The 12,275-nt window shown below is 46.2% G+C and overlaps 1 protein-coding gene across 1 annotated transcript; it reads right to left on the bottom strand.

Moving 5' to 3' along the window:
* Nucleotides 1-1,457: 1,457 nt before the first annotated feature.
* Nucleotides 1,458-11,417, bottom strand: PSMB3 (proteasome 20S subunit beta 3). Its single transcript, XM_082442395.1, has 6 exons — nt 11,275-11,417; nt 10,768-10,952; nt 8,544-8,651; nt 4,828-5,005; nt 2,508-2,602; nt 1,458-1,577 (listed from the first exon to the last, which is right to left on the bottom strand). The coding sequence occupies exons 1-6, from the start codon at nt 11,275-11,277 to the stop codon at nt 1,529-1,531; spliced, it is 618 nt and encodes a 205-aa protein (XP_082298521.1). The 5' UTR covers nt 11,278-11,417; the 3' UTR covers nt 1,458-1,528.
* Nucleotides 11,418-12,275: the final 858 nt, after the last annotated feature.

Here is a 12,275-nt window from a genome sequence, read left to right as displayed (position 1 = left end):
AGTTGCCGTTACCACACTCGCTGAGGAATGGACCAACAGCCCCTCACTTCTCCGGCCGCGTAGAACCAACACTTGCTGGGAGCCACACACCCGACACACCTGTCCTAGCTCTCTCTTGACTAGCTATGTTGCTGACTTAACAAGTCACCTCTACGTGCCTCCGGTTCTCCATCTAAACTTTTAGCTTAAAATCTAGTGGTTCTCAAAGTGTGGTCCTGGACCAGCACCTGGGAATCATAAATTCTTAGGGCTTTCTGCAGCTCTGAATCAGAAACTGTGCTTTAACACAGTGACCCCCAACCTTTTTGGCACCAGGGATTAGTTTCATGAAAGACAATTTTTCCACGGATGGTTGGGGGGGATGGTTCAGGCGGTAATGCGAGCGATGGGGAGCGGCAGATGAAGCTTCGCTCACTCGCCCGCTGGTCCGAGGCCCAGGGATTGGGGACCCCTGCTTTAACAAGCGCCCCAGATGATTCTAATGGAGGCTAAAGTTTAGGAACTACTTGCTTATTAGGGCATCTGCTACAGGTTGCAAGCTGGAATCATTTGGGGAACTTTTTGAAAAAAGAGGTGCCCAGGCCCCTTTAAAAGGCCAAATAAATCAGGGATGGGATCAAAATACCTGTTTTAGAAGCTTCCTAGGTGACTAATATGCAGCCAAGGTTAAGAAACACTGATGTGGGGACTCCCCTGGTGGCGCAGTGGTTAAGAATCCACCTGCCAATGCAGGGGACACGGGTTCGAGCCCTGGTCCGGGAAGATCCCACATGCCACGGAGCAACTAAGCCCGTGCGCCACAACTACTGAGCCTGTGCTCTAGAGCCCGTGAGCCACAACTACCGAGCCTGTATCACAACTACCGAGCCTGTGTGCCACAACTACTGAAGCCCGCGCACCTAGAGCCCGTGCTCCGCAACAAGAGAAGCCACCGCAATGAGAAGCCTGTGCGCCACAACGAAAACCCAATGCACCCAAAAATAAAAAATAAAAAAAACACACCCATACAAAAAAGAAACACTGATGTGCAAGGATATTACTTATGGATACTTGGCCAAATTTCTACCTGAAACAAAGAAGATTTAAGGGCTTTCCAAGAGTTGAGTAAAAAGGATGCTAAGCTTTGGAGTCAAATGGAACATGGGTTGACATCTTTGCCCTACCACAAAGTGGCCCTGGGCAAGTTATTGAACTGTCATTAAACAAGGATAATTAATGTATATTACCTTGAGTCAATATGATGATTAAATTCTAGAATGTGTAAAGCACTTTGTGCAGGGCCGAACACATAGCAGGTACCCAACAAGTGATTTGTAGATACTATCCCCACTGGTGGGCCAGTGGAGCACGCTGCAAGTCAAGAAAACCTGAGGGCTGAGCTATACCCCGAGTAGCTATCTGTAACTGCCCAAGTGGGGACAGAGATCTGTGGTAAAACACTCAAAGACAAGCAGGAGTGAAAGAAAATCTTTTATTTAAAAAACAAAAAAAAAAAGAAAAAAAACAGTGGGCTCTGGGAGGAACAGAGTTAGTCCATTCGGGCCTTCAGTGTCCTCGTGGTGATTTTGTCCTTCTCACTGCAGAGGGAGAAAGTCACAGAACATCTACACCCATTCTAGACTGCGAGACAAACTAGAACAGCTGTCCTCACTCTGGGGTTAACTGTTTTGCCCATGTTACACTAATGTTAGCTTGTTTTCCTGGCCTGTGGTGAGGAAGGGGAGAATGGAGAAATTTCCATAGGTGGAGCCGTCAAGAGTTGGGATGATTCAGGGCTGGAGCGTGAAGCGCTCCAAAGCAGGGAAGGAGCTCCCCAGGCCTAGAGAACAAGTAACTTAGGACGGAGGTGTGAGGTGTCTCACTCCAGTGAAGGGAAAAGATCCTTGGGGTGGTAAATTCTCTGTATTAGCCCCAGCCTGTTTTTCACGGTAATTAAGCAGGTTACCCCATAACAAAAGCGTCCAAATGCTTGTTCTGGGAGGTTCCCAAGGAAAGCTGTTGGGAGGATACCAGGTTCCTGGTGACAGCCCCAAACAAGTAAGAGGGAAAGAGGGTGGCAGTTAGGCATCTGGCTGGGGGGTTGGAAAACGTTCCCAGGGCTCAGTACACCACACAGTTGTGGGTTCCGTGCTGGTGTGAGCTGGGAGAGGAGAGGAGCCACCCAGGATTTATTCTGATCAATCTGCAGTAGCTCTGCTGTGGCTCATCCCCACAAAGGTCCCTGAGACTTTGGGGACAGTGTTCAGGAGGGAAAGAGATGTCTATTGTGAGCAAGGGGAGGAGACCCGGGGACACGGAGCCTCACCGGACAGAGGCCAGGGGAGTCTGGGTAGGCTCCCACCTTAGCTGCCGCCCTTAGGAAGCATAGATTTCTGCTCTCCCGGGCCTGCTGCAAGCGCCTTTCTTACTTCACACCTGACTAGGGGGCTGGGAAGATGGGGTGTTTGTGCAGGAGGGGAGAGGCACGTGTCTGCAAAGCTTCCACACTTCTCCCAGTGCACACTTACACGATGTAGACAATGACTCCCATGCCAGACACTGCATCCCTGTCCACAGCGTTCAGCATGGCTTGTGAGATGGTTTCAAACAGGTGTTCTGGATCCTGCCGACAGAGCAGAAACCTTTCAATCCCCAGAGCCTTGGACCCTCACTTGGTCTGGCTCCTTAACTCTCTCTTCTCTAGGCTCAAGGTGCCCAGCTCTGGCCCCTCCCGTGTCTGGAGTGAGGGATGGTTCCCTGGATGCGAGAAGCCCCCTCAGCTCCTTCTCAGAAGGCAGCAAGGTTACATAAGATATAGTTCAAGCCCTGCGCTTCCTCCGCTAACCAGCAGTGTGACCTTGAGCAAGTCAATGTCCCTTCGCTAAGCCTCAATTCCTCTTCTGTAAAATGGGGGAAGAATCCCCGTGGCTCCTATGTGCTTTACCAGCTGTCTCATGGACTCTCCTCCTGGGTGGCTCAGAGGTATTGCACAACTCAACCTGTCCAACCATGAACCCATTTCCCCCCAGACCTGTTGCATCCACTACCTCCTCTATCTTGGTTGGCTTAGCTAGAAAACTCAAATGTCCTCAGCATCTCCACCTCCCTCACTTCTGTTTTAAGAGACCAAGTACTCTAGACTCTGGCTGCCCCGCTCCCCCACTGCTACTCTCTTTGCTCAGGACCTCAGTGCCGCACCGACCTGCAGGCCTCTGGTTCCTCAGGTCTATTACTGCCTTTGACACCATGTCAAAAGAAAAAGTTCCAATGAGGTATCACCTCTCACCAGTTAGAATGGGCATCAGCAGAAAATCTACAAACAACAAATGCTGGAGAGGGTGTGGAGAAAACGGAACCCTCTTGCACTATTGGTGGGAATGTAAATGGATACAGCCACCATGGAGAACAGTATGGAGGTTCCTTAAAAAACTAAAAATAGAACTACCATATGCCCCAGCAATCCCACTACTGGGCATGTACCCAGAGAAAACATAATTCAAAAAGACACATGCACCCCAATGTTCATTGCAGCACTATTTACAATAGCCAGGTAAGTCATGGAAGCAACCTAAATGCCCATCGACAGACGAATGGATAAAGAAGATGTGGTACATATATACAATGGAATATTACTCAGCCATAAAAAGGAACGAAACTGGGTCATTTGTAGAGACGTGGATGGATCTAGACACTGTCATACAGAGTGAAGTCAGAAAGAGAAAAACAAATATCGTATAATAACGCATATATGTGTAACCTAGAAAAATGGTACGGATGAATCAGTTTGCAGGGCAGAAATAGAGACACAGATGCAGAGAACAAATGTATGGCACCAAGAGGGGAAGATGGCAGGGGGGTGGTGATGGTGGATGAACTGGGAGATTGGGATTGACATGTATACACTAATATGTATAAAATGGATAACTAATAAGAACCTGCTGTATAAAAAATAAAATTCAAAAATTCAAAAAAAAAAAAAAAGTTCCAACTGCTTGGCGTGGCATCCAAGGCATTTCCAAGTCTCATCCTGATTTCACTCTCCTCCTTCCTCTCGCCCCACATTCTGCCCACACTCCAGCAGCCACAGCAAGCTCTCTCCAGTCACTAAACACATTGGGCCCCTCCTGTACTTCTGACCTTTGCACAGGCTGTTCCTTCTGCCAACCAGGCCCTTTCTTTCCTCCTCTTCCTGGCAAACTTCATTTCAACAGGTATTTGTGGGTCTGTCTTGTTTCATTAGACCGCAATAAGCCCTTGAAGACAGACTATCTGGTTTCCCCGGAGCCTGGCAGAGCTGGCACAACAGCCAACCCTGTCAGGTACTGTTCCAGTCTTCCCAGGTGATTTCCTCACACCACCACTCATAAGATATGAGTGAGATAGATTCATAAGATAGATTCTATTATTATCCCCATTTTACAGCTAAGGAAGTGGAGGCACAGAGAAGTAAAGTGACTTACCCAGAACATAACTAATGAGATGGTAGGTGGATCTGGGTTTCCAACCCAGACAACCTGACTCCACAGCCCATTCTTCTGAGCTGCCCCTAACCCTACACCTTAACTGTGTGTTCAATGAATGGATATGAGAACCCTGTAAACCCAACGTGGGGAATTATTTGTTGTTGTAGCAAATATCTGACTGAGGTCTCTTCATGGAAGGTGCTCTCCCTGGGAGCCAAGGCCCTGGCAGATGGAGTTTCTAGACACCCTTCCAAGGCTCAGCAGCTGTGGCTTTCTCTCCTACCTGCACCATTCTTCCCATTACCTGCCAGGTAAACACATTTTCCCCTGATGGCCAAGGGGTGGGCACCTCAGAACCCAGCCCTGCTCCATGCCACCAACTCACCATGTTGGGCTCCCAGAGGGACTCGCACATCCCGTACATTTGTTCAGTGCAGGTACCACTGACTACAAAGTCATCAGTCACCATGGGGCAGCCGATAAGGTCTAGAGAGCAAATGAAGGGCTTAAAGGTCTTCGGGTCCAATCCAGCAATGACCGGCTCAGTGTAGTAGGGCCCAAACCTGTGGGGGCCAGGAGCAGAGAGAGAAAGGAGCTCAAGAACATTCACTTTCCTGTTCAGGCCTGTTCAGACAAGGCCCCGGCCCAGACCCAGGGAGGAAAGTGGAGGGCGCGTTTGGGACAATCCCCTTTCCCTCTCTCCTGGCATCTAGCAATGCTCTAAGACTTTTTCTTCTTTTCTCTGACACTTACCTTCATATCCTCCTCACCCTGACCCTCTCTTCCTCTTCCTTTCTTTGGGAATTCTGTTGTTGTTTTTTTTTTAATCTACTCTCCCTATCCTCATCCAGGTCCTATCACCATTCAATCTTCTATTTATACACCTATACCTTTACTGCTTTCAAAAAAGGATTTGAAGCAGTTTGTAGAAAAAACACTGAAAAATAAAACCAAACCGCTAAAACATAATGCCATTTGCAGCAACATGGATGGACCTAGAGATTATCATACTAAGTGAAGTAAGTCAGAAAAAGAAAGACAAATACCATATGATATCACTTATGTGGAATCTAAAATATGACACAAATGAACTTATTTATGAAACAGAAACAGACTCACAGACATAGAAAACAAACTTATGGTTACCAAAGGGGAAAGGGAGTGGGGAGGGATAAATTAAGAGTTTAGGATTAGCAGATACACACTACTATATATAAAATAGATAAACAAGGCCCTACTATATAGCACAGGGAACTATATTCAATATCCTGTAATAAACCATAATGGAAAAGAATATGAAAAACAATATGTATATATATGTATAACTGAATCACTTTGCTGTACCAGAAACACAACATTGTAACTCAACTATACTTCAATTAATTAAAAAAAAAAAAGTTCTTCCTATGCACCAACTAAAAAAAAAAACCAACCCCAAAATCAAGAATACAAGATACTCAGACGAAACACAAAGTTTTGTTCTGAGTCTCCCAGCAGGCAAAGCAAAGAAGGATACTCAGTGAGCTGGGTTATTTTCATTGTTTGCCATTAGGAAATAACAGCTTATCAGAAACTTGTTCTAGACCCTGAGCTTTGAGAAGAATCAATCTTAGGGATATTTAGATAGAAAACAGAAAATACTCAAAAAGTAATGGCCACTATCCTCAATAGAAACAGTAAGTAAACAGACATTTTCCATGTCTTATATCAGCTCTCAGTAATTTCTATTGGCATGATCTTAAGTTACAACTCTGTAAAAACTAATTCTGGAGATATGGGGATATATGTATATGTATAACTGATTCACTTTTTTATAAAGCAGAAACTAACACACCATTGTAAAGCAATTATACTCCAATAAAGATGTTAAAAAAAAAAACTAATTCTAAATAAAAAAAATAATAATTGTAAGATGGAAGAAGAGGTTGGAGTAGCGTGCTTTGATCTGGCATTTCTCAAACAGATCCCTGGGTATCAAATTTCTCTAACAAATCTTAAATTTTGTATTTTCCTCTCAATAAACCGAAAACAAAGTTAATATAAGAATGTCCTGTACTATCTGGGTAACAACCTTAAAACTAAATACAACATGTCTCAGGGCCTGCGTTTGTACTTCCAGTCATGTTGATATCACGGTACCACCTAAAGGTCAGTGTTTACTTTTTGCTGGCAGTGTTTCACAGAGGTGCTTGGATGGATTCTCTGGGGTCCATGAGAAGTTATATACTTTAAAAAGGGTCTGTACATGGCTCAATTTTGCAAATCACTGCATTAGCCTATCCTGCTGGAAAATCAATTATTTCAGTTGGGCTTGTAGAGAAAGCTCCTGGTTACAGTAGCTAAGAATCTAGAATTTTCCAGGTCAGCCTCAATGTCCTGTATTTTTGCTGAGTAAACATGAGCCATTAAATATATACCTAAATGTGAGTTAATCTGTACAACTTTGTAAGACTTCCTCCCTATATCTGAAACTAATATTGTAAATCAATTACACCTAAATTAAAAAAAAAAAAGAAAACTAAAGACCTCTCCCCCCACCCCCATGAACCAGTTTTAAAAAATCTTTTGTTAAGCCTTTCTCAATTTGGGATATTGATAAACATGGTTACTACATATGGCAGACAATTCATAGCTGAAGATATTAACATAAACCTAAAAAAAAGGTAACCATTTGTTTTGTTTATTTTTTAATAGTAAAAAGACAATAATATTGCTCCAGGTATGGAAATGGCAAAAACTTAGTTCTGAAAGCTAAAGAGTACTTTTTCAACTTTTCTATAAAGTCTAAAATTATTTCAAAATAAAAAGTTAAAAAAAAAAAAGGACAGAAAAAAAGCTTAACCTGTCTTCTTGCCACCCAGTCTTTTTTTTTTTAAATGGCCATTTTTAAAATTTCTTATTGGAGTATAGTTGCTTTACAATGTTGTATTAGTTTCTGCTGTACAATGAAATGAATCAGCTATATGTATACATATATCTCCTCCTTTTTGGATTTCCTTCCCATTTAGGTCACCACAGAGCATTAAGTAGAGTTCCCTGTGCTATACAGTAGGTTCTCATTAGTTATCTATTTTATACATAGTAGTGTATATATGTCAATCCTAATCTCCCAATTCATCCCACCCCTCCTTTCCCCATTTGGTGTCCATACGTTTGTTCTCTACGTCTGTGTCTCTATTTCTGCCCTACAAATAGGTTCATCTGTACTATTTTTCTAGATTCCACATATATGCTTTAATATACGATATTTCTTTTTCTCTTTCTGACTTACTTCACTCTGTGTGACAGTCTCTAGGTCCATCCACGTCTCTGCAAATGGCACAGTTTTGTTCCTTCTCATGGCTGAATAATATTCCATTTTATATATGTACCACATCTACTTTATCCATTCCTCTGTTGATGGACATTTAGGTTACTTCCATATCCTGGCTGTTGTAAATAGCGCTGCAGTGAACACTGGGGTGCATGTATCTTTTGAATTATGGTTTTCTCCACATATATGCCCAGGACTGGGATTGCTGGCTCATATGGTAGTTTTATTTTTAGTTTTTTAAGGAACCTCCATACTGTTCTCCATAGTGGCTGTATCAACTTACATTCCCATTTGCCACCCAGTTCTGCCCAGAGGTGGGTGGGGAAAGTACCCACAGGGTTCTCCCTTCAATTTCATCCCAGCTTCTGCACTGAATTCTACAGTTAGGGGCCCCTTCTTTTCTCTTCATAAAGTCCTCAAATGTTAAAAGTTAACATACCCAATTCCTAGGTTCCGTGTATTCCAGAGCATCTAATGACAACAGAATAAGCTCTTGGGTAAGGGTGGCTCCCGGCTGGGAGACGCCAGGGCACACTTTGGTAGCGTTAATTTTGTTTCCTGGGAGCAACTTCACTTGCTGTTTGCATTCCCTGCCTTCTTCTGAAGTAGCCCTTTCTTTCCTATTTGGTTGTTAGGTCCACAGAAAAGACCCAGAAAATAAGGATACTATCCAGCAAATAAGAAATGAGTCAACGAGGAGGAATCTCCTTCCTGGGTGCCCCCTCCACACTACTTGCCCAGTCAAAGGTTTCTGCATTCCCCGTGTCCCAGGCTACATTTCTACTCACCGTTTCTCGTACAAGAGGTTGGCCACCATGCTCATGAGAGTGTAAGGCTTGATTTGCCGACCTTCCTTCAGCTCATACAGGTTCAGCCGGAACTTGAGGCGCTGGGCACTGTGGTAAAAGGAGAAAAGTGAGTAAGTCATTGCTGAGTGTCCCCTGGTGTCCGCCTCATGGAGGTCAGGAGGTGCCTAAGGAGACACACAATCCCAGCCCCTGCCAAGAGACTCCTCCCCATCTGCCAGTGATTTTCGTACCAGAAGTCCAGCCTCACATCCGCTTTTCAGTCTTGTCCAACACTTCTACCCATAAACATGCCACTCTGCTAACCTTTTTTCTCATACTTTTTTTTTAGGGTGAGAAAAGGGGAGTTAAGAAGTGGATTCTCCCCCCCCCTTTTTTGAGGAATAGTTTATACAGTACACTCTGAGCAGGTGTCTGCCTGCAGACACAGTGATGGCAGCTTACAGTAGAAAGAGCAGTGAACTGAGAGAGCTGAGCTGGGCTAAGCCTTCATCTTACCACTCAATTTTTCCATCCCTAAGATAGGCACAAAATAAGTCACCTTATTTTGTGAGATAATGTATGGGTGTTAATAAGCAGCAGCTGCTGCACTAAGGGACTGAAAGGCGCCTAAGAAAGTAGGCCACACCTCCTCCAGTCCCATCTCAGAGCCCAGGGATAGGCCCTGCAGGGAACAGACCAGTGACACACATGCTGCAAGCAGAGCAATGAGTAACAGGACACCAGAACAAAGAGCCTTAGACACGACCTAAGCTTCATCATACAGGTGAGGAAACTGAGGCCCAGTGAAGTTAGCAATTACTGCCCACAAACATGCAAACTCGGTGAGAAGAGGCTCCTGAAGAGAAGGAAATAGTGTGAAGGGAACAGCAGTGACTGGAGAGAGGAAGGCTGATGGGGGCCTTCGTACTGACAGGAATGCTAAGCTATCATTCTCTGATTCCACCAATAATGGAAAAAAAGGGCTGGTTGGGTTAGATTTCAGGAAGAATTTCCAAAATATATTGTTCTTGAGACTTTAGAGAGGTTTCAGGGAAATGAGAGAGAAAATTTTCTGACAAGCTCCCACCCACCTTAGTGAACTATCAACCTTCTCAGAACAAAGTCTAGGAACTGCTGCTCCTTAGGCCACCTGTGACCACATCTTCCCTCTTGAAACGCTGACCCTCTTTTCCACTGGCCTCTCTTCTTCCCCAACTGCTGAATATACAGTTCAGCTCTGGAGCTGCAGCTTATTTTTTCCCTCTGTATATTTTGTCTCTCCAGAATCTGTTCCCATAGATTTAACAGATCACCAATGTCTATCCAGCCCTGAGATATAATCTCAAGACCCCAACTGCTCAGAAGATGTTTCTACTTGGCTTGCCTTGTCCCTTTAAAATTGGTATCAAAATCAAAGCCATCACCTTTCCCCTAAAACCAGTCTTCCCAATTCCTATATTTCAGTCAACATGCTCAAAACAGAAATCATCTTTAAAACACTTCTGGAGTGCCTACATGCCAAGTACTAGAATAGATACTAATAACAAATAAAAAAGACACGAACCCCGACTTCAATGGTTAACTCTTTGGCCTCACAATATCCAAGTAGCCACTAAGGTTGGTCAGCAACAACTCTCAGAAATGCCTTCCTTTCCTTTCCCACCTCACCACCCCATCAGAACCACAACCTTCACACCCGGACCATCACAAGAGCCACCTATTTCATCTCCCAGACTCTCCCTTCTCTCAGAGAACCACTGTCAACTAGGTAACTACTCTAGCAGTTAATATGCACCAGCTTATTATGGGTTAGTTATCTTTCTGTATGCCTGCCTTTTCTCCCAACTAGACCTGAAGTTCTTTAGGGGCTGAGCATGGGCTTTGGCCTCAGAGATTGGGATCCTGGGGGTCATTCATTAGCTTACATCTTGGGCAATACACTCTCTATGACCCTCAGTTTCCTCATCTGCAAAATGGGACAACAACATGGTAACGTGGTTAAGAGGATTAAAGTCCATGGATGTAAGGTGCTTTCCACAGTGTCTGGCACAGAGTAAATGCTGCTAAGTTGGTTAGGACACCACTCTATTGCTTACGGTGTTCGGCAAAGTCTCAGATTCATTGATGTTGTTTAGTAGATGACTAACACCCACGCCACTCAAGCCGCTAGGCAAGAATGGTCCAAGAAGAAGCCTGGGTGTAGGCGGGGACCCCCGACACTTACACTGTCTGGACGTCGGTGGCGAGCCCGGCCAGGCCGATGTACAGCCGGTCGCCCATGGGAAAGATCTTCTGGAAGTCCGTGGTCACCATCTGGGCCTGGATCCCGAAGCGCCTGTCGGCAGCGATGGCCACACAGTTCTTCCCCTTCATGGCCATGACGGCCCCTCCGTTATAGGACATAATAGACTGAAGCAGACAGAGCGGAAGGGCTCAGCGCGAGGGGCCAAACGCGGCCCGGCGCAGCCCCTGATTCGGAGGCTCCTGTACGCATCGTCCTCCACTCTGGAGGCGCCTGGATGCCCTGAACTCCAGCTCTGAGATTAGCGCTGTGAGGCTGCGAGGAGCCCCATTCCCTGCCTCGGTCCTCACCGCGGTCCGCTCCCCCTTCAAACTGGAGCCGCTTCCTTCAATCGACCACCAGGCCTCTCCGCCTCCCAAACTCCCCATGACACCCCTCCCCATTCCTCAATCCCTACCCCGTGTCCCTTCTCCTTGCTCCCCACCTCACCATGATTGCGGCGTATTAGGACCTCCAATAGCCACAATTCCAGCAAACCGGCTACGGGGCTCACTGCGCAACCACTCTCGCTGCCTTCTCTCTATTGGCTGGGAGGCCGACCCTTCCGGAACATTTTGGCTTCCTATTGGCTGTGCATCTTTGTCAGTCATCAGACAGGAGTTTGGTTGAGAAGCCAAAACCAAGGTGAGGAAAGCGCAAAGTGAAAAGTCACTCTCAGTGCGGAAGAGCCCGGCGTCGCGGTGCACGCTGGTATAGCGGTGGACTCAGTCTCTGGGCGCAGGAGACGCTGGCCGGAACCTGCTCCCACGTGGGCTAGTGAAACCCGAGATAAGTGCCTTTGGCTCCAGTGAAGGGCCACGGGGTTGCTTAAGAGCACGCTGTGTGGGTCGGGCATGTTACTCATGAAGCTTGTTTCATTTATTCATTCCAGAAATCCTTACATCTGTTGTATGCCAGGCACCATGCTAGGCTCTGGACATGCACTGGACTAGAGCTGTGCCTAGTATTTAAGAGGTGCCCGTAAAGTGCGTATTTACTCTTGCGACGGGGAGGGGCACAGGGAGGGTGTCGCGGGTATTCTGCGGCTGCAGGGGTTGGGCTGCAAAGGGGACGTTTGGAAGCCGAAGGTGGTTCTGCTTTGGGGGACTCTCAGCAGGTCGACTTCACGTATCCCCAATCTCAGATCACCCTAAAGAGGTACATCACGGGCTTCCCCAACTTTAAGATCCAGAGGAGGCAGGCGACGATTTCCGCCACCCCCGAGCCAATGGAGGGGAGGCGAGCACGTCCCGCCTGCTCCCCTCCCCAGATCCGGACCCTTCTTTGGGTCTGACTTCTTTCGTCCGGTTATGGAATTTCCGAGTCCTGCGCTGTCGCAGGCTCACTCCCATTGACTCGGCTCACTGCGACACGAGTCGTTATCACCGTCTCTGTGGCGCAATCGGTTAGCGCGTTCGGCTGTTAACCGAAAGGTTGGTGGTTCGAGCCCA

Source organism: Balaenoptera physalus, assembly GCF_965194825.1.
Source record: "Balaenoptera physalus genome assembly, chromosome: 20".
NCBI classification, from domain to species: domain Eukaryota; kingdom Metazoa; phylum Chordata; class Mammalia; order Artiodactyla; family Balaenopteridae; genus Balaenoptera; species Balaenoptera physalus.
This window is presented reverse-complemented; position numbering and strand designations above follow the sequence as displayed.

What these genes read in the sequence shown, in the direction of transcription:
- PSMB3 (XM_082442395.1), bottom strand. An exon ending in GCCACCGACGTCCAGACAGT is followed by an intron (nt 8,652 to 10,767) that starts GTAAGTGTCGGG and finishes CTTTTACCACAG; the next exon opens with TGCCCAGCGCCTCAAGTTCC. An exon ending in GGAGTCATTGTCTACATCGT is followed by an intron (nt 1,578 to 2,507) that starts GTAAGTGTGCAC and finishes CTCCCTCTGCAG; the next exon opens with TGAGAAGGACAAAATCACCA.